Source organism: Centruroides sculpturatus, unplaced genomic scaffold (genome assembly GCF_000671375.1).
Source record: "Centruroides sculpturatus isolate CEXI.00-Female unplaced genomic scaffold, Cexi_2.0 scaffold1534, whole genome shotgun sequence".
In the NCBI taxonomy this organism is placed as follows: Eukaryota; Metazoa; Arthropoda; class Arachnida; order Scorpiones; family Buthidae; genus Centruroides; species Centruroides sculpturatus.
The window spans coordinates 93,889-115,437 of NW_019386039.1; the positions used below are offsets into that span (position 1 = coordinate 93,889).

Here is a 21,549-nt window from a genome sequence, read left to right on the forward strand (position 1 = left end):
TATAAAATTAAGCTTCGTTTAAATACTGGCTCCCTTTCATGGTCGAATGAGTGTTGCCAGCTAAAACACGTAAAAATAATATTAAAGTAGCCAAGACATAGCCAAATATTGTAGCGCCACATCACTAGCGGACATTTGAAATTTGCCGACTAGGACGGTCGGTTAACCGAGGGATCGATTGATCGGGGGTCGGATAATCGAGGCTCTACTGTACCTAACAAAGACGTTGAATGTATTTTTAAAATAATGAAATTAATTCTGTCGAAGAAATTAATATTTAAACATATTTTATTTATTTATATTTATTTTCATCATATTATCATATTATATTTAACACTGTTCTCTCATATGATCGGTATGGAATCTGATTTCATGACAATGCTTACGGTATCACAGAGGAAATTGAAAAGTATTCTTTGGAAAATCCAAATGGCAAGCTTGGCGTTGTGTGTCATTCTTCATATATTCTGACACAATTTACACATGTAATACAATTAGCTGAAACAATAATCAAGAAATATACTATAGCGGAATACCTTAATAAAAAATTTTCTGTGCTCACTACCAGAGATGACTTAAATGATCATAATGATAGAACTATGGAAATCTTAACTAGTATACAGCAAACTGTGAGCAATTTAGATAAGAATTTCCCTGCTGATCTCTCTGGAGGAGAGAAAGGTAGTACTCCAAGTTACGGGGATATTTTAAAAAAGGATATTGGACCAGTTTTAAAATTAAGTGAACCACCTCCACCTGCCCATATGGTCTTAGTTTATAGTGAACAGGAGGGTGCTACATCAGAATAAACTAAGAAGCTATTAACTAGTCAAGTGCAACCACATATACTTGGTGTCGGGGTAAATAGATTGCGGAAATTGAAAAACAAAGGAGTCGCTGTTGACTTAAATCATCATGATGAAGTTAAATATTTTAAAGAGTCTGTACAACAAATTCCTGATCTTACTTCACACTTACCAAAAACATGACTCCAATTAATGAAAATTGTATCTATTCCTAAAACTGCGACGAAAGATGAACTAATACAAGATATCTATGAACAAAATGTAACTTTCCTACTCGATTATACAGATAAGATATTTGCTGAAAAAAGTACTGTGAGATTCCCTCTTAAACAAAAGAATGAAAACTACCTCTCTTGGGTTTTTGAAGTGAAACCTGAAATAAGGGAAAAACTTATTAAAGAAGGAAAGGTTCACATTCGTTGGTCGGCTTGTCATGTGTATGATTACATTCCCACGATTCAGTGTTACAAATGCCTATCCTTTGGACATTTTGCCAGGAATTGTACTTCTACAACGCACACTTGTAGTCATTGTGGTGAAAACCATCTTTTTAAAAATTGTACTAACAAGAATGATATGCCAAAATGTGTTAACTGTCTCAAGGAAAGACGAACGCAATACAATCACAATACTATGGATAAACATGTCTGACTTATATAAGAGAACGAACAAAATATATGAACAGAACTCATTATATACGTTAACTATACTGGAGATAATTACTACCCTTGACATTCATATATAGGGAAACATTAATGATACACCAGTTCTTGAAACTGTAATAGACATTATTTTGTGATGCTTTGCAGCTTCTAATCACTTGCACTACATATTTCTTTTGAAGGACAATTAACATTCACAAATAGAACTTTTATTTTGTGAACATTTTACAAATTTTGATGTATTAACCAAAATTGTATTTATGTTTGCCAGCCTCCAATTCTGCAAGATGTTACTCTATGTATTAAATGTATTCATTATCCTAATTAACTGTATGCCTAATTTCTAACGTAAACATATCTATTTACAATCTTGCTTATTGTACATAGTTTGTATATAGTTAGTTTTAAGTTTGTATCTAGATCAAATAATTGTTATTATTAACTTTAATACATAAAAATATAAATACGACTTTTTAACAAAGTTAAAACTTTGTGTCTGTCCTCCCTTTTCGCTGTTTTCACCATCAGCAATCCTTTAAAAAGTTCACAAAATTACGTGAACTTTTTAAAGGATTGCTGATGGTGAAAACAGTGAAAAGGGAGGACAGACACAAAGTTTTAACTTTGTTAAAAAGTCGTATTTATATTTTTATGTATTAAATGTAAGTGACGCCGGCCATAAATTTTATTATTTTTATTTAAAATGTTATTATTAACTTATTTACTTATTCATATTTTTTCTTTATGCATTTATTTGTATGAATGTATATTTAATATCTATCATTTGTGTAAGTGTAAAACATTTCTCTTGAGTACTGTAAACTAAACGTGTATAACCGATAATGCACAAAAGTGGGGCCGGTCTGTACTTTGTTTGTACAAATAAAAATGATGATGATGATGATGATGATGCTACCTAACAGCCAGACGCAATAGACACAGCACTGCCTCGGATCTCACTAGAGATCTTGCATCTGCTACAGGAACCATCATTTCAGATAGTTCAGATGGTTAGCTGAGGAACACCTGTATGCCAGAAGACCAGCAAGATGTGTTCCATTAAACCAAGTGCAAAAAAGAGCTCGTTTGAATTGTTCCAGGGAACATCACACATGGACCCAGGAGCAATGGAGATGACTCCATTGCTCCTGGGTCCATGTGTGATGTTCCCTGGAACAATTCAAACGAGCTCTTTACAGATAGGTTTAGAATTCACCATGTCTTCTTTACAGATAGGTTTAGTCTCAGCAGTGATTCACAATGTATCTTCATCTGGAGAGAATCTGGGACACAGTTCTGTCCAGAGAACATTACTGAACTGGACCAGTATACAGGTGGAGAGTCATGATGTGGGGTGGCATCATCCTGGGGTCTCGTACTCCCCTGCATGTCTTCCCACAGGGTTCGATCACAGGTTCAGTGTATCATTATGCCATCCTGGACCAATATGTTTGTCTCTTTTGAGGTGCTGTGGGTAGTGACTTCATTCTGATGGATGATAATGCTCGTCCCCAACAGGCAGGCATAGTGGATGAGTACCTTGGAACAGAAGATATCAGACAATTTGATTGGCCCAGTTGCTTGCTGGACTTGAACGCAATAAAGCATGCATGAGACATGCTTGGCAGGCAGATTGCACATCATCAAATGGCTCCAAGGTCCATTCCCAAGCTTAGGGAAGCACTGGTCCAAAAATGGGAAGCCATACCCCAGCCATTTCTTGATAACCTTGTTCTCAGCATGCGTTCGCATTGTGGTGCATATCTTGCTGTGCAAGGTAATCACACACACTATTAATGTCCCTGTGCTGTACCTTGTTTCCTGGACTAACATATAGGTACGTTTTCCAATTTTCACACTATTCTCAATTGTCATCCATGTTGCACACTCTGTACCTTTTCTCAAACTGTTTGCAGTTTGATACCATTTGCAATGCAACATGCAATCCATATATGGGAAATTCTCCTTGTTTTTCCTGTCATAAATACGTTACACCACATTATCCTTAAGTTTTGCACATGAGTGTATGTATATGACCACTCACGAGGCAACAAAAACTTCTACGCTCATGTAGAGCAACAGTGGTGTCAGTCCTGATGTAGGCATCGCCAACTCGGTGCCAACCCTTCAGTCACAAACCTATCTACTGCATTAGCAGCTTACACGATGTCTGACCCGAAATCCATCTCGGTAGGCTGGGATCAGGCTAAAATAATCCAAAAAGTACAAAGTAAAAACATAATAAGATACACAGAAGCTTGGCAAATATACAAGACATCTTTGAGAGGGCAAGCAATAAATTATAAAGAGGGTGACATGATAGCCAGTGCTTGTTGGAAGGTACTAGTACTGTAGATGTGAACTAAGATGCGTGGAGGCAGGAAATATTGTATATTTTATCATTTATATGTTTATATATGTTATATGTTAAGACCATGCTTTTTCATCATTGTTGCTTTTTATTATTTATATATTTATATTTAAATCTGATACGTACACATTAATTTTTGATGTTCAACTACACCATCTTTGTCAATTTATATTTTTTAACCTATGTAGAAGTATGACGTGCAGTTAAACAGTTGGGATTCTAAAGTGTTAAGATTCAAAATGAAAATTATCCCAGAGTACAGTTTCATTCTTATTTTTAAATTGTAATCATTTTTTATCCTGAGGAAGGGCATTTAAAATGACCAAAAACGTTAGAAAAATTAAAATTCACATTGCATTTAAAAGGTATGATTGGTTGTTTTTGTAATTTATGACATATGCAGTTTTATGTCTAGTGCAAGTATGGCTATGCCAGCTAAAACATATCACAAATTAGTCCTTAAATCTGCTAGAATGAAGCTTAACTTAATTTCCTGATCAAGTGCCAGAACAAAGATATTTTTCTCATGTCAATATGGAGAATTCACCTCCCATATGGATGTAATTCTCTGTCCCCAAAATTACATGTTCTGTGTCTAAGAAAAGCAATCTGCACAATACACTGCAGAAAATATGCTGTAATGAGGCAGGTTACCAGCCTGGAGAAAGATTTGTTTGAGTTGTCAGCAAACTTAAAAGGAGGTCAATGCAAGGCTTGGCCAATTAGGAAAAATATGCTATATAGCATGTAAGAAAACAAATTTTAAAACTGATCTTATTTAGCAAACTTTGAAAAGATTTATTTGAGAATGAAACTTAAAAGCATTTATATAATGATAAATAAAACTTCAATTAATTAGAATTTCATTTATTTTGAAAAATTGTGTGTTAAAGAATCAAAATATGTCAATGTTGTTTTGAGTTTAAAACAACTGATTTTAACATTTCAATTACAGTATAAATTTTTGATATTGTAACACTACATTCTTACAAAATTCATAAAATAAATATAAATAAAACATAATAAATGATACCCAAACTGACATGAAAAATATACTAATACCCATAAATTACAATTTCACAAAACATTCCTTAGGAAAATTCAGTTTTTATGAATTTGTACAGTAAAAATTAAATTTAACAAAATCAATAAATAAATTTCAAAGCTTTTTAAATAATTAAAAAAAACATCTCTTTTATTATTTCTTTCTTACTTAAACAGATGATATGACATATTTAAATGTATCTAGCTGAGAATTTTCATTTTTTATTAGCTAAAAAAATCTTTAGATCATGTGCAGTTATTCTTAAATTCAATCTTGAAATTTCAATAAAAAAAATAAAATTTTGAGAAATACAAGTTTGTAAGCTTTCATTCTTAAGATAAAATTGTAGTTAGTTAGATATGAGGAGAGATTCAATTAACATTAAATTATATAATATGATCAATCAATACTTGTAATATAGTGAAATTACAATTTATATTTTTATTAAAATTATTAATAAAAATTTGATGCTATTGGGACCGCTTGCTTGAAAAGCTTATTGTTATAAAGTTAACTTAGTTATATAAAAGTACTTTTTATAAAATAATTATCATATTAACAAATTATGATTTACCTTTCAGTGACTAATTCTCTATCTTTTTCTTCACATCTCTCAAACCAGATATGAGATGTAGCACGGCCCAGAGCAGTTTGGATAATTCCTAACAAACCACCATGACTTTGACCTACCTATATTAGAATATCTTATATAATAAATCAATTAAAAATCAAAAATTTTAAATTACTAGCTAATTCTTACAGTTTCATATATAATACATAGTAGTATATGTGCAGAAAATTATACTAATATATAAAATCTATGTATTAAATATTTAGCATTTTTAAGTTATAAAAATATAATTATTATCATCTTGAATAAATTTTTCTATTCAAATAAAATTTTTACAGACAATCAACTACTACCAGTAAAATATATTTATTCTCTACTTAATTTAAAATAATAGAAGAGTTTTTCAGATATCTTGTATTTATAAATATTTGTAAACAAAAGATCGCTCAATTAAAATAAAATGACTGAACTGAATATGTTATGTTTCTAATTATTATTGTGGAAAAAATTATTTTTTTGTAAGTTTTGGTTTATACATATATCATAGAATTTTTATTCTTAATCAAAGAAAACAAAACTTCATGAAAAATGTCACAGGTATTAAGGCTGAATTGGAAAGCAAGAGAAAAGAATTGACATTTTATATAATTTTAACAATAAAAACTTTTACGAACAGAAACATGTACATTTTTAGTCAACAAAATTAATTTCTGGAGACTTAATAATTTCGCTACACACCAACCGAATGCTGAAAATCTATCGGGCTAGTATAAGGCTAGTTATTAAATGAATTACGTAACCAATTTGGCTCTAGAGGTAAGCGTTAGGCACCATCTCTTATTAACATTAATAATTATAAATAAATTAATTAATTTAAATAATTCAGAACCGCTGTAATAACCGTCGATGGTTACATAGTTAGCTTCTATACGCTGGAAGAGAAGATCGGACTGAGGTCCGAATAGCGTAACTGGCAACGCATCTGCACGATAAGCAGGAGTTGTGGGTTCGAGTCCCGCTCCGGGCCGATTTTTTCTCCCAGCGGTTCTAAATTATTTAAATTAATTAATTTATTTATAATTATTAATATTAATAAGAGATGGCGCCTAACGCTTACCTCTAGTGCCAAATTAATTACGTAATTTATTTAGTAATTAGCCTTAAAACTAGCCCGATGGATTTACGGCATATGTTTGGTGATTAGCTATATTACATCGGGTTTAGCGATGTTTATATATATTACGCCTTGCCGGGGCTTGCGATGGCCGGTTGAGTGCCTTATAGGAGTAGGACGTGGGCACTGAATGTGTCCCCAGCCGGCATTGTAATAACCGTCGATGGTTACATAGTTAGCTTCTATACGCTGGAAGAGAAGATCGGACTGAGGTCCGAATAGCGTAACTGGCAACGCATCTGCACGATAAGCAGGAGTTGTGGGTTCGAGTCCCGCTCCGGGCCAATTTTTTCTCCCAGCGGTTCTAAATTATTTAAATTAATTAATTTATTTATAATTATTAATGTTAATAAGAGGTGGCGCCTAACGCTTACCTCTAGAGCCAAATTGGTTACGTAATTCATTTAATAACTAGCCTTATACTAGCCCGATAGATTTTCGGCATTCGGATGGTGTGTAGCTATATTATATATCGGGTTTAGCGATGTTTGTACTTAATAATTTCATTTAAAAAATCCAGCAATGAGTTGCTTAACTTTCCCAGCAACATTTCGTGACACCATCTGTTGTCATATTTTATTTTAAAAACTTTTTATATTTTTAACTATTATAAAATGGCAAAAAGTTTTATTTTGAGGATAGTGTGAGATGCGAACCACCCCTGTGATTAATTAAAAATTTAATCGAAATAGTAAAATTTTAGATAAAAATATTCATTGATTTTGGTGGGAAAATTATTTTCTAAAATGAAGGAAACTGGTAAAAGTCACTTCCTTCAACGGAAGTTGAACATCTTTTTTGTTTTCCCTTATCTCCTAAAAATTTTAGTCACCCTGGGAACTTTAAAAAATTTTAGTCAACCCCTTGGTAAATCTCCTTTTTCCTGTTCACGTGGAAAAATACGAAATGCTGATTGGTGAAAATTCGTCAGAAACAGAGAATTTTGTATCAATCAGGGAGTATGCTATGAAATTCCAGAGAAGGAGAACGTATTCCACATCATCTCCCTACGGCCAACACCCATAACCAATTCCCAAAGTTTCTCCTAAATGAATTATTAAGTCGGTAAATACAGTGAAGAAAAATGTTTATGTGCCGTTAAAAAACATAACATACGAACATTCATCCAGAAACAGATCTCAAGAAGATAAAAGACACATGATTTTAAGTAGTATGATTTTTAACAGAAATAGTGAGCTCTCTCTCTCTCTCTCAATCAATAGTTTTATTCGAAGATTCAATTTTGTATAATCTAGTTTTTGTTCATTAAATTTTTGTTTTCATTGTTAAAGAAATGTCTCTTACATTATCTGAATCAAACATTTCATCATCTCCTCCATGGTTCAATACGCGTGTTAATCCGCGTAATATAAATCTGATTAACTGGTGTCATCATCCTGACTTAGACCTGAACCTCAAGATTTGGATCTTTTCATAAATGCCCTAAGGCCATCCTTCGACTAGAGATTGGATCTCCTGATCCGAAACCCCGAGAACAGATTTCACTTAATCGGCACAGATTAAGATCTGTGCTGATTAAGTGGTACATTAATTCTAAGAACTGTAAGCCTGGCTAACTCACAATAGGGATGGGTTTTATAAAAAATTGTAAATGCAAATAGCAAGTAAAATAATTACTAAGTCTGATCCTACATGACTCTATCTCCCCACCCCTCAACCATTAATTACCAAAATTTAATAGCATCAATGACCCAATAAACACCTCACTGCAAAATTTCAGAAATTTTTAACAACTCGCATGCTTTTTGTCTAACTTCTAAGAGAGTGAACAAAATCATGCCCCCCTACACAGACACACACAAAAAAAATTCCCAAATTTTTTTGCATTTACATTTCAAGGTTCTGAGTCTAAAATTGTAAAAATATTGGGAGGGAACTATTTTTTTGACCAATTGCCATACTTTCCCTCTGTTATATGTAACAGCTGGGAAAGTAATAATCATTAATTTATATTAAATTAATTATTTTATTTTATTCTTTAAGAAATTTAGTTAATTAAAGTATAATGAGAGTAAATCACAAAACATTAAACATCAAAAGAAAATGTATTAAAAATAGAATCACTTATGATAAAAAATAAACAAATATAATGAGTGCTAGGGATATATCCCTTATTAAAATGTAACTCTACTACATTTTGTTAAATTAGAAAAAAGTACATACAGTCAACCCCCTATAACGTGGGTTCATATAATGCAGATTCGTATATTGCGACAAAAATATTGCAACTGTATTCGTATAAAGACGCTAAAAGAGACTCGTAAAATGCAGTAAAACGTCATCCACGACTTGTGTTGTGACAGGATTGGTTGAATCTGGACCAATAGTGGACAAGCAGCCGAACTACTTACACGCTATGGCGAGTTTAGTCAGGTAAGTTGAGTTTACTATTGTCTGTACAGTATATAAATTAGGTACTATAAGTCTAATACACTACTGTAATTTTGTACATTTCTTGTGAAAAAAACATTTCTTATTCAATGACCATAAAAATTATTTCTATTAATGATGTCTCCAAAGTTCAACAAATTTTTTGCAGGAAAATAACTTATCAGAAACGCGCCCGCTGTTTAGTGCGCTGCTCCATGACGAAAGCAAGCTTAAGCAATGGCATCGTCGAACAGTGCACATTCAGTAAGTAATCCTACAATTTTTTGTTTATAGCATAGTTTATACGGATTATTCCCAAAAAATCATACATGTTTTGGAAATGTTGAGTCAAATTAGTCTAAAATCGATTAATTTTATGAAAGAAAACCTTTCAAACAGCTGTAAACTGCATACGTGCCGAGCTGTGATTGGCTCATATATTTAAGGATTCCTACAACGTGAAATTCTTATAAAATGGAACATATCTACTGCATTATAGGGGGGGTCGACTGTATCTAATTTTATTATTATTTCAAAAACTAAACACGCAAATAAAAGTACTCTGCACAAATTAAACAGAAATTAATAAATTAATTAAGTATAAATGAGGAGTGATGAACCTATGGCATGCATGTCCAAAGTGGCACATGAGGAATAGTCTGGCACGTAACATGTCACATGATTTTAATTTATCATCTTTCTTTTTCAATCATCCTTTTGGTTTATCACCCAATCATCCTTTTTTACATTTATTTTAATTAAAGCATATTCATTTAATTTCTTTAAATGTTGTTATTCAAAGTCTAAAACTTTGGGACATATACACATCTTTAAAGCTAAGTATGCTTACTATATGGCATGTGGACTCAAAAAGGTTCACCATCCCTGGTTAGATAATACTCCAAATATAAATTAAAGTTAATTATGAATATACAGTAATACCTCAACTTACACTACCCCAACTTATGCAAACACAGTTACGCGATTTTCAAACCTTGTCGATTCGTCTTTTGTTTGAGCGCCACGCAACTCTTGATTACTCACTCCCCCCACACTATTGTTCGGCTTACATGTTTGGACATGTTGCATGGAATCGACATATAACTACAATTTATTTTGTGTTATTTATTTCTGTGTTTGTTATATCTACAGAGACTTGAGAGACTCTACTATGTCATTTAAACAAAGTAGAACTGATTTTTCTGCATCAAACAAGAAAAGAAAAACTTTATCTTTAAAATGTAAAGTTAACATTATTAAAGACTTTGATACAAAAATGAAAATTTGTGAATTGGCAAAGAAGTTTGATCTACCAGAATCGATCGACAGTCAGAACAATTATAAAAGGTAAAGAAAAAATTCTCGAAGCTGTAAAAAATGCTCAATCTTTAAATTCAAGCATCATTCGTAAACGTCACGGTATTATCCTTGAGATGGAAACGATGTTAAAATTATGGTGTGATAATCAAGTAAATGTGAAAAATTATATAATAATATAATTTGTTATACATATGTATTATCTAAGACATTATTAAGTTAATTAATTTTTAAACATTTTTTTCTAAATTATTGTTTTCTTTGGTATCCGGTTCCAATTAAAAATTATTTGTATGTATTTATATGCAAAATTTTACCCCGACTTACGCGAATTTGACTTATGCGGTTATTGCTCGGTCCCACCTATCGCGTAAGTTTGAAGTATTACTGTATTTATCTTAACTAAATTTTATTTAAAAGTATATTCATTTTTTAATACAATAAATTATTTTACAATAAATAGTATTTATATGTTATGTAAAATCTTACCAAAGCATAACAGTTATCACTTGCAAGCAAAACAACATCAATAGGAGAAGTATGATTGGCCACACATATTCCTCCACCTAATGCCCTGTTTTCCCTATAATTTTGGTTAAATTAAAATAGAATTTTGAAATATTGTATATTTAATGCATTATTGATCAAAAAATTAAATAAAAGAATAAAATAGTTTATAAGATGAAAATTCATATTTCAAAGATCTTTGAATGCCAAGTAAATATTTGTGTCTTATAGTGTGTTATTTTATTAATTTCAAATAATGTAAATCAACAAAGTAATAAGTTATATTAAAATATCACAGTAATAAACCTTTTTTATTATTATTTAGTTTTATGTATATATAGTTAAGCTAGCAAAAAAAACATACATATGAAAACATTTGGACATTGGCTGTTGAATGAACATCAAAGAAATATTCAATTTGACTGATTATCATTTTTGTATTGATCTCACTCAGCTTTCAAATGAACCTATTCTTCTTCTTTTCAATATTGTAATCTTAGTTTTCAAAAAATATTCATATAAAAAGTTTATATTTGTCTATTAAAAATATGAAACAGGTCTAATCTTTTTAATATTATAGCATTAAAAATATTCAGCTAAATATACTTTTCATTTTAATATTTAATAATTATTTTTTATATGTACTACTTTATATTGTAACATTCAATAAAATCAGACAGCATTGAATATAGCTCTGAAAATTATAGAAAATTTGAGAAAACAAATTTCAATTTTTGAATTACATTAGAGCATCGATTATCTGAATCAATTGGGGATTGGGGTTGTTCGGGAAATCGATATTTCGGATAACTGATTATGTACGAAAAAATATATCAACCTAGCCCATTTTGAAATTTTTCTCCATTGCATGTCGCTTCGCGTTGAATTTTCATCGATGTTAAGCCTAATGAAGACTATTGTATCGTTAAAAATTATTTTTTTATTTTGTACAAACAAAATAAATATATTGAAAAATATAAAAACAATAAAAAATTATACTTTAGAAGTTAATTTAGTATCAAAAATGTAAAATATTTGAGTAGCCCAAGACGTAGCCAAAGATTGCAGCACCACAGCACTGGCGAAAATTAAAATTTGCCAACTGGAATTCTTTCGGATAATTGACGTTTCGGATAATTGATGCTCTACTGTATTAAATCAATCATATTTTTAAAAATTTTAATGATTTTTATTAATATTTATTGAATTTTTAAAATAATAATTTCTTATTTTTATTGTAAATAATTAACTTCAAAATTTCATCTTAATGTTCACTTTTTGTAAGAAGCACATCAAAAAATATATAATTGCAAATTATTTAATGTTATTATTTAATTTAAAATTATTATTTATGTTATACAAATAGAATAATTATAGTGATATCATTATTATTATTACCTATTATGATAAGTCACAATAGCAGAAAAAACTCTAGATAATATGCGAAAACACATAATACTTATGTACCAATTTGCTCTCCTCTTAAATCTATAAAAAATAAAATTCCAAATATAGTTTTAATTCATTTTAAGAAATAAAAAAAATTTATTACTATTGCAGAATACTAAATAAAGAAACCATATAGTCTATTAATTTTCAAGAAAGTTAATAAAACAGCAAAATATTTATTTAAAAAGTGTAAAAATATATAATATTGAAGACTTATACAAAAAGTCTTTTGAAGTATTCTAATTTTTAATATTTTTACAAAGAATAATACTTAATGCCCTTAGGTCTTTCATTTAAATTTTAGTCTTGTTCAAAAATATATTCAAATTTTTCTTACAAAATAAACCTTTGAAATATTTTGAAGTAATACCTTTTTTTTTTTTAACTCTTGATGTCAAGGGCATTAAGAGGGTCTTTTCTAGCAAGCCCACTATGGGTTTGGCCAGGCCTGACACATCCAGATGGACCACCACCTGAAAAATTCCTGGGGTTTTTTGATCCATCCAGATTTGACTGGGCATTTTTGTGCTTCCACAATATCTATGATCTGAACATCACAAATATTGTTTTACATTTTTGTACCCACATACACTATTGTATAATTTCAATTTATTTATGCACACTCTTTAAGCAGTTCTAATGATAATACAACACACGATTGTACTGTGTTAAGCTTGATTGAGAAATCTTCAAAAACATTAATGAACATGTTATTGAGTAAAATTGACAATCATGATGATTCATGTGCTTATATTTCTTTTCCAGACATGTACTATATTTCTGTTTGGGTCTTTCACACACCATATGACCAAACAAATTCTGATTTGAGGATCATCATCAGACAATTCAAGCATGTTTTCAGAGGGTGCTGTGTTACTGGACATTTCAGATTGTCAGATGCCAGATTAACAAACTGCTACTGTAGTTTAATTAATCCTTTGATTGGATTACATCAAATAATTATGTATTATTATTAAATAGTTATATTTAGTGTGTCTTGAAAATTAAATTTAGAGTAATAACACAGACTTCATACAAATGCATTAGATTGTCTCTATACTAAAATAAAGAAAGAGAAACTTTTTCACATTTATCTTTTACAAAGAATATATATTATTTCATTTACTGTTTATTTCAATGAAATTATATTAAAAATTAGCATTAATTTTTGTTTTTAATACATCATGATATAAGAGATACAAATTTTGGTTAAATTTTACTTCTACATTTAAAGCAAATTACTTATATCCAAAAGTATCCAATAGTTATCTTGGTCTATTACATTCAAAAGTATTTATTTACTGGAAATAACTCAGAAATAGATTAAATGCAGCCAGAACAAAACAGTCAACCATTTTCTAAATAACTCCTTTTCTCTTTCCTTTCTCTCTTCTAGATAATTCTTTTATTTTTAAATAGTTAAATAGTCTATTAGTTAAATAGTTTATATATACAATGTTTTTGTTTTTTTGAATAACTAAAATAATTTTAAATTATTGTCAATATTAACTAATTGTTTATTTGTTAATAAGTTTATTTGATTTCACATGTATAACCTATATCCAGAAGTCAATTTAAAGGCAGGTGAGGATTATGCATTGATGCAGGTTATCTGCTGATTTTAATTTGCAATTATGAACTCATTCAACAGCTTTTTCTTTGGCTACATTAAGTATGCTTCTAGCCCAAATACACATTAAACAAGTAGCCTATCAGACCACAGCTAAATGAAAAGGGCTTATCACATCAAGACAACTCAATTATTCAAATATAACTTTTATTAATATGAGAATGCATTTCAGGTATTCAGACTCCTCATCAGCCTATTTAAAAATTAGACATATGGCAGTAAACACAATAAATATCTAACATATTGTAACAAAATACAGTTTACAGACCAATATTATAAATAACACAGTGCACAATGTATACAATTGCATAAAACACTAAATTAAAACTGCTATACAATAATAAAAACATTATTGTATTGTATAATTTTAAGTATTATTGTATGAAGCCTTTTCATTTAGCTGTGATCTGATAGGCTATTCATTAAAAGCTTTTCCTTTCTTTGAACCTACCAAGAACACAACAGACATTCATCTGCCATCATACTTTTTCCCAAAACCAGAAGCTAAAGATGATGAGGTGTATATATATATTAGTGATGTAACGAATATTCAATTACTATTCGGTATTCGGCCTATTTTTCACTATTCGGCCGAATACCGAATACCTAAAAGCAGGAGTAATAAATAACAAAAACACAGTAAATTAATCATTTTGGTATTTAGAGTTAATGTTATAGAGTTAGTTTGTGTGTTTATATTTATTTATAACTTTAACATGCACAAAATAAAAAAGAAAATAATATTAGTCACATGTATTCACAATTTATAATTACAAAGATCAGCACACGTACACGTCTATCGTTGGAGAATCCTCGCACATCTGAGGGTCTGACCCTGCCTATCCTTCTTTTTAAGCGCTCGTCTTTGCTCTTCCCTTTCTCTTTCCTCTATCGCTCTAATCCATGTATGCCTGTGCATACATCATAATACGCGCTCACGATACTTTCGATTCGTCACTTTTCCGTCGTAGAGTTCCCATTTTACAATTACGTGACTCAGCCTGGTGATAACGGAGAAAAGAGACAGATAGGACGTCGATATAAGTCACAGTTATGATTTCACAGATTCGAGACAGCTTGATAGCCCGAACGGCCCCAGGCTTTCGCCCGTGCACGCTAAGTGACTTTCATTACAAGCATTTAGCTTTCCGAAGTCTATGACAACAATTGTTTGGCATTGACGGCCGCGAATTTCGTGCCAATAAGCTGCCTCGACTTGTTCGATTATGTTATCAACTCAATTTCATATTTATTTTCACATTTTCACTTCGCGGTCCTTCTCTGTTCTTTTTCCGTTATTTACATGTGTAGGTCATTTCATTGTTATCCATATTTGATATCATCATTTATCACATACTTCCATGACACTCTTGTCTGTCCGCTACAACTGCCAAGAATTAACGTGATTGGCGAAGCGTAGTGACAGTGGGCCAATAGAGAGCATGATCTTTGCCATAATACGGTTTGCACGCCAATTTTCATACGTGCGTTAATCAAGCCGAATAGTTTGGCCGAATATACTATTCGTTACAACACTAATATATATATGCCTCATCTTTAGCTCTGTCCCATTCACTTTTACAGTAATTTCCCTCTCTCTACATAATAACAACTCTCAGAGAATTATTTTAAAATTAACTGTCGATTCTATTGTATGTTTATACTTACATCAAATGAAGCTACAGTTTACAGTTCTATTTGCAGAAAAGTGTAAAAAAAGTTTCAGAAAATAAAAGTTTTGTTTCTGTAATCCAGAGTCCAAAAAATTGGTTAGAAAAATGTTTAACTTTTTTGTTGTTACATGCAAAAATGGAAAGTTGATATCTGATAAAAAGTGAGAGCAGTTTTGACATCAATAAATCAACATGACAGACAATGAAAATTGTTTTCTTGAAATAAATTATCCATTGATAGTTAACTTTTAAAAACATTGCACAAAAATGAAGAAATTGAGTATGAGATATTATAATGACTAGTAAATAATTTGCTATTAACTAAGCTATCATCCATCTTGGAATTTAGATATCATTCCAATAGCATCAATAGTAGATATTATTTGAATTTGTTTATCATAAAAAGGACATTCTGCATTTTTGGTAAATCAAGTTAATGCATAAACAAAATTTTCTTTGTTTTCTGTTTTATTTTCCATCAAAATTTTTCTGCACATAGGACTAGGTTTATAGCTAAATGGTGCATTCAAAACCTCACATTAACAGATACTATTGGCATTAAACTCTTTTTCTATTTAATTTTTTTTTTTTTTTTGAAGTAATTCCATCATTTACATTATTATTATAGTAAAACCTCAGTAAATTAAACTGCATTAACTCAAACCTATGTACAGGTTCTAGACATAGTTATAGGATTTTCAAAATAATTCAATATCATTAATTCAAAATTGTTAGTACCTTTAAATCAAACCTATTTTCCTGTATACCCTTCATCCTTTGACAGGTTCACAATCTTCATTTTCTCTTATATTCCATATGAATACAAATGATTAAGATAAATATTACAGCTCCATGCTAAACACAGCATGCCATTATCTCATGTTGATATCCATTTATTGATACAGTATGTTACCAGCATTCTGATTGAAACATAAGTAAGCACCTTGACAATGCACTCAAAAGTGCCATTAACTGTATACAATTTTGTAATCATTTTGTGAATGAACAGAGTCTTGTGAAATGGCTTAAAATTTCAAAATTTACAGCTATAGAAAAATTTGAGAAAAGTGAATATTAAACTCAAAACTAACTCAAAGTTGAGGCTTAATTATAATATTGGTGGAGTGTTTCCTACATGGCATATATACTAGTGCTGTGCTGGTCCAAAGTCAAGACAAAACTACACAAAATAAGATGTTTTGTTTATATACTCTTCATACATGTATCTGTGTTTATGAATTTCTTTACTATATGACATGTGTTTAGTACAGTGGGCTTCTGTAGTGTAATGTATGTGCTGTTGTGAAGCCTTGATGATTATTTGGTGAGTGGCCTACCTGAAGGACCAGTGGTCCTACAGGTAGACCCCAAACTTTAGGTTCTTGTAACATGCAGTTGGCAGCCCTGATGGAAACAAAGATGGCAGCAACCAGTATTTATCTTGATATGCATGAGAGCATTTCAGCCACATCTATTTTGATTAGAATACAGTAGAGCATTGTTTATCTGAAAGTCAGTTATCCGAAAGAATTCCAGTTGGCAAATTTAAATTTTTGCTAGTGCTGTGGCGCTGCAATCTTTGGCTATATCTTGGGCTACTCCAATATTTTTTTTTTGTTGATGTGTGTGTTTTAGCTGGCAGCACTGGTACTTTTGTGTGGTGTTTTTCTGAGGACTGTGTGTCATGCTAAATCAAACGTTTTTGATACTAGATAAACATCTAAAGTATAATTTTTTTTTGTTTTTATATTTTTAAATATATTTATTTTGTTTGTAAAAAATGAAAATAATTTTTAAAGATACAATAGCCACGATTATTATTTAAAAAAGTTTACGTTAGGCTTAACATCGACGAAAATTCAACGCGAAGTGACACACAACGGAGAAAAATTTCAACATGGGGTAGGTTAATATATTTTTTCGTACATAATCGGTTATCCGAAAAATAAGTTATGTGAACAACCCCAGTCCCCAATTGATTCAGATAAACAATGCTCTACTGTAATGATAATCCTTGGTCAAAAGACAACTTTGATGATGACTGAAATTGCTAGCTGTTGGGAACAGTCCATTCTGTGCAGAAAAATGGCTTGTGGCATGTACTGTACTGTACAGTGAGAAGTGGATGACAAAACCATAAGTGTGAATGTACATTGTATAAGAAGTTACACAGAAATATATAAAACTGTTTGCTGCTGCTAATAATAATAAAAATAATAATAATAATAATAATAATAATAATAAATATCAGACATGAAAAAACAACACAGTTTACACTCTCACATCTCATGTACATGGATGACATAAAACTTTATGCATCCACACAAAAACAACTACAGCAGCTCCTATAAATCACGCATTCATACACCAAGGATATACAAATGGAGTTTGGCTTAGACAAATGCAAAACACTTTACATAGAAAAAGGAGTCCTGAAGAAAGAACATTTTGCACTTGGAAATGGAGACGTTATTGAATCCATGGAAGAGGGCAAGTTCTACAAGTATTTAAGATTCCAACAGGCCAAACTAACAGAACATACACAAATAAAGCAAAGATTAATTAAAGAATACCAAAGTAGGTTAAACGCTATACTTAGAACACAGTTAAATGCAAAACACACAGTTAAAGCAATAAACACATATGTCATCCCAGTACTCACATACTCTTTTGGAGTTATACATTGGACTCACACAGATCTCGAGCAACTCCAAAGGAAAACAAGAACAACACTTACTAAGCATAAACAACATCATCCTAAATCCGCCACAGAAAGATTAACCCTTCCACGTAAAGAAGGCGGACGTGGCCTGATTGACATAGTTAACCTTCACTACAAACAAATACAGTCACTGCGAGAGTTTTTCTACAAGAAACAAGAAACATCACAGTTACATAAAGCAGTAACTCTAGCAGACTCAAATAACACACCATTAAACTTACACTCACAACATACAGACATGACACAACATATAAAAAGCATAGACAACATTAAGCAATCATGGGCTCAAAAGGCTCTCCATGGCAGGCATCCTTACGACCTGGCCCAGGATTTTGTTGACAAAACTGCGTCAAACAGCTGGTTAGATCGGGGATGCCTCTTTGGGGAGACGGAAGGATTCATGATTGCCATACAGGATCAGGTCATAAATACTAAAAACTACAGAAAACACATACTCAAAGATACAACACTCACAAATGACACATGCAGAAAATGTCACATCATGCCAGAAACTATACAACACATCACTTCTGGTTGCAAGCTCTTGGCACAGACAGATTACTTACATAGACACAATCAAGTAGCAAATATAATACACCAAGAGCTTGCAAAGAAACACAAATTGGCAGACATCCACGAACCATACTACAAGTATATTCCACAGACAGTATTGGAAAACAACACGCACAAAATGTACTACGACAGAGCCATAATCACAGATAAAACAATTTACCACAACAGACCAGACATCACACTCATTGACAAACACAATAAAATCACATACATTATAGACATAGCCATTCCAAACACTCACAATGTACAAAACACATGCACTGAAAAAATTAGCAAGTACACAGAACTTGCCCAGGAAATAAGGCATTTGTGGAGGATGGAAAGGGTGCTTATTGTACCTGTTGTTCTCTCCTGTACAGGTGTGATACCACACACACTACACAAAAGCCTGGGAACATTACAATTGAATAGAAATACATACATCACACTACAGAAGGCCACTATATTGAATACATGCCACATTGTTAGGAAATTCCTGAATACAGACACTGACACACTTATTTAATTTTAGTTTTGTTTTGGTTGCTATGCCTTGACTCTGGTCCGGCATAGTACACAGCCACCGGTGTGAACCGAGTATAACCCAACATAATATGATTTCCAACTTTATAATACTATCTTTTTTTATGTCTCTTATGCCAGTCTATATGTCCTATAGGCAGTACAAGTTGGCCTTCTAAATTTCCCACTTTTGCTTATCTTGCCAGAAGGACCCCTTATGGAAATTGTTCTACCAGCAGGACTGGTCTCTGACCAAATAAAGATTAATGTTTCAAGACTTCTGTGTAATGTATATGATATGACAGCTGTACAAGAAAGGACTACTGGCATATTAAGTACCTTATCCATTCTCTAAATACACTTTATTTCATGGTTCTGAGTATTACTAATTTTTTCAGTGTACTTGGGGGGGATAAAAAGTAATGGTATCACTATTGGTATGTGATATAAATGTGTCATAGGTGGCTAGGCAGGTGGGATATAGTGAGATGCATATGTGGTACAAATGATGTGTGGTTGCTGTTTTGTGTATGCTGAGAATGCAACTGTCCTAAAGAGCTCTGCAGTGACTTTTTCAGCAAACATGAGTAATGCTCACAGGTGAAAATTAAACTTGCATGTGGACGAACTGCTCAACAATGTTACGAAGAACGGCAGGAAGCATTTGGCAATGACACATCATATCATGGCAAGGTGGGTGAAGGCATTCCAGGATGGCAGGGAATCCGTGCAGGACACTCCTTGCTCTGGGTGACCCACAGTTCACAAACACATTGTGCAACTGCTTGATTCCCTGCTGGCAGCAGAGGTTAGGCTGTGTCACAAATCCATGCTGTACATTTTTCAAAAATATATTTTATACTGTATTTTTGCAGATTGTCTGGCATGCTGTAAATCAAGGGTTACTTGATTTACAGCATGTAAATCAATTTAATTAACAACTAGTTTTGTTAGATGTTAAAGAAAACATCCTTCCTTGTATAATAAAATAACATTGTAATTTGAATAACTTAAAATCAAGAAAAGAGTTTTGTTTACAGGACAATAAAACAATTAATGACTTATTGACATTAGTAGTAGCAGTTATTGTAGCTGCACTGACAATCTACCTTGACCTTAAAAATAATACTTTCCTTTAAAATTTCACACAAAGCAGATGTAAATTGGTGTAAGTTGAGATAATTTACAGCAAGTTTCTGAAATTTAATATGTTTATTTTTGTGTTTTTGAATCTAATTACAATAAAATAAATGTAAAAAATGCACTTTTAGCATTCCATGAGTATTTTACACTTATAGAAAAAAGATAAAATGAAGAAATTAAATACAATTTTAGTTTTTGATGTAATGCTGACAGTTTCACAGTTTTAGAATAAAAACTTATTTGTTTTTATGTGATGTAACCTGTTCATTTTTTTAATACACCCGCTAGAGAAGGATATATAACCTCACTTAAACTAAAATGCTGGCATTTACAAGGAATAAACAGGCATGCCTATTTTTACCATACAGAAATATCTGATTTCATGATCCCCAAATAAACTGACATGCCAGACAATCCACAAAAATATGGTTTATGGACAATTTTACTTTTAAGACATATAAAAAAAATCTTGTAATGCAAATAAAAATTTTAAATCCTGTTGCTCAATTAAATTGAAAAAAAATACATATGAGATAAAACTAAGGAAGATATACACAAAAACATATACAGTCAACCCCCCTATAAGACAGTAGATACGTTCCATTCTTTAGGAATCCGATTTCTTATGAGTCCTTCCAACCACAGCCTGACACGTGTCAAGTTTACAGACTACGGCTGTTTGAAAGGTTTTCTTCCATAAAATTAATCGATTCTAGACTAATCCGACTCAACATTTCCAAAATACGTATATTTTTTTTGGAAATAATCCGTATAAACTATGCTATAAACAAAAAATTGTAGGGTTACTTACCGAGTGTGCACCATTCGACATCACCATTGCTCAAGCTTGTTTTCGTCGCGGAACAACTCAGCAAACCGCAACCGCGATTTCTGATGTTATTTTTCTGCGAAAACTTCGCTGAACTTTGGAGACATCATTAATATAAATAATTTTTATCGCCGTTGAATAAGAAATGTTTCTTTCACAAGAAATGTATAAAATTACAGTACTGT

The 21,549-nt window shown here is 31.5% G+C and overlaps 1 protein-coding gene across 1 annotated transcript in view; it reads right to left on the bottom strand.

Moving 5' to 3' along the window:
• The window catches only part of LOC111613263 (glycerol-3-phosphate acyltransferase 4-like), a 65,698-nt gene that overhangs the window by 31,072 nt on the left and 13,077 nt on the right, over positions 1-21,549 (bottom strand). The window contains exons 2-4 of the mRNA XM_023354612.1: positions 12,243-12,332; positions 10,827-10,920; positions 5,459-5,574 (exon numbers count right to left, since the gene is read on the bottom strand). Of these exons, the coding sequence (XP_023210380.1) occupies positions 5,459-5,574; positions 10,827-10,920; positions 12,243-12,332 (300 nt within the window). The remainder of the gene's footprint in view (positions 1-5,458; positions 5,575-10,826; positions 10,921-12,242; positions 12,333-21,549) is intronic.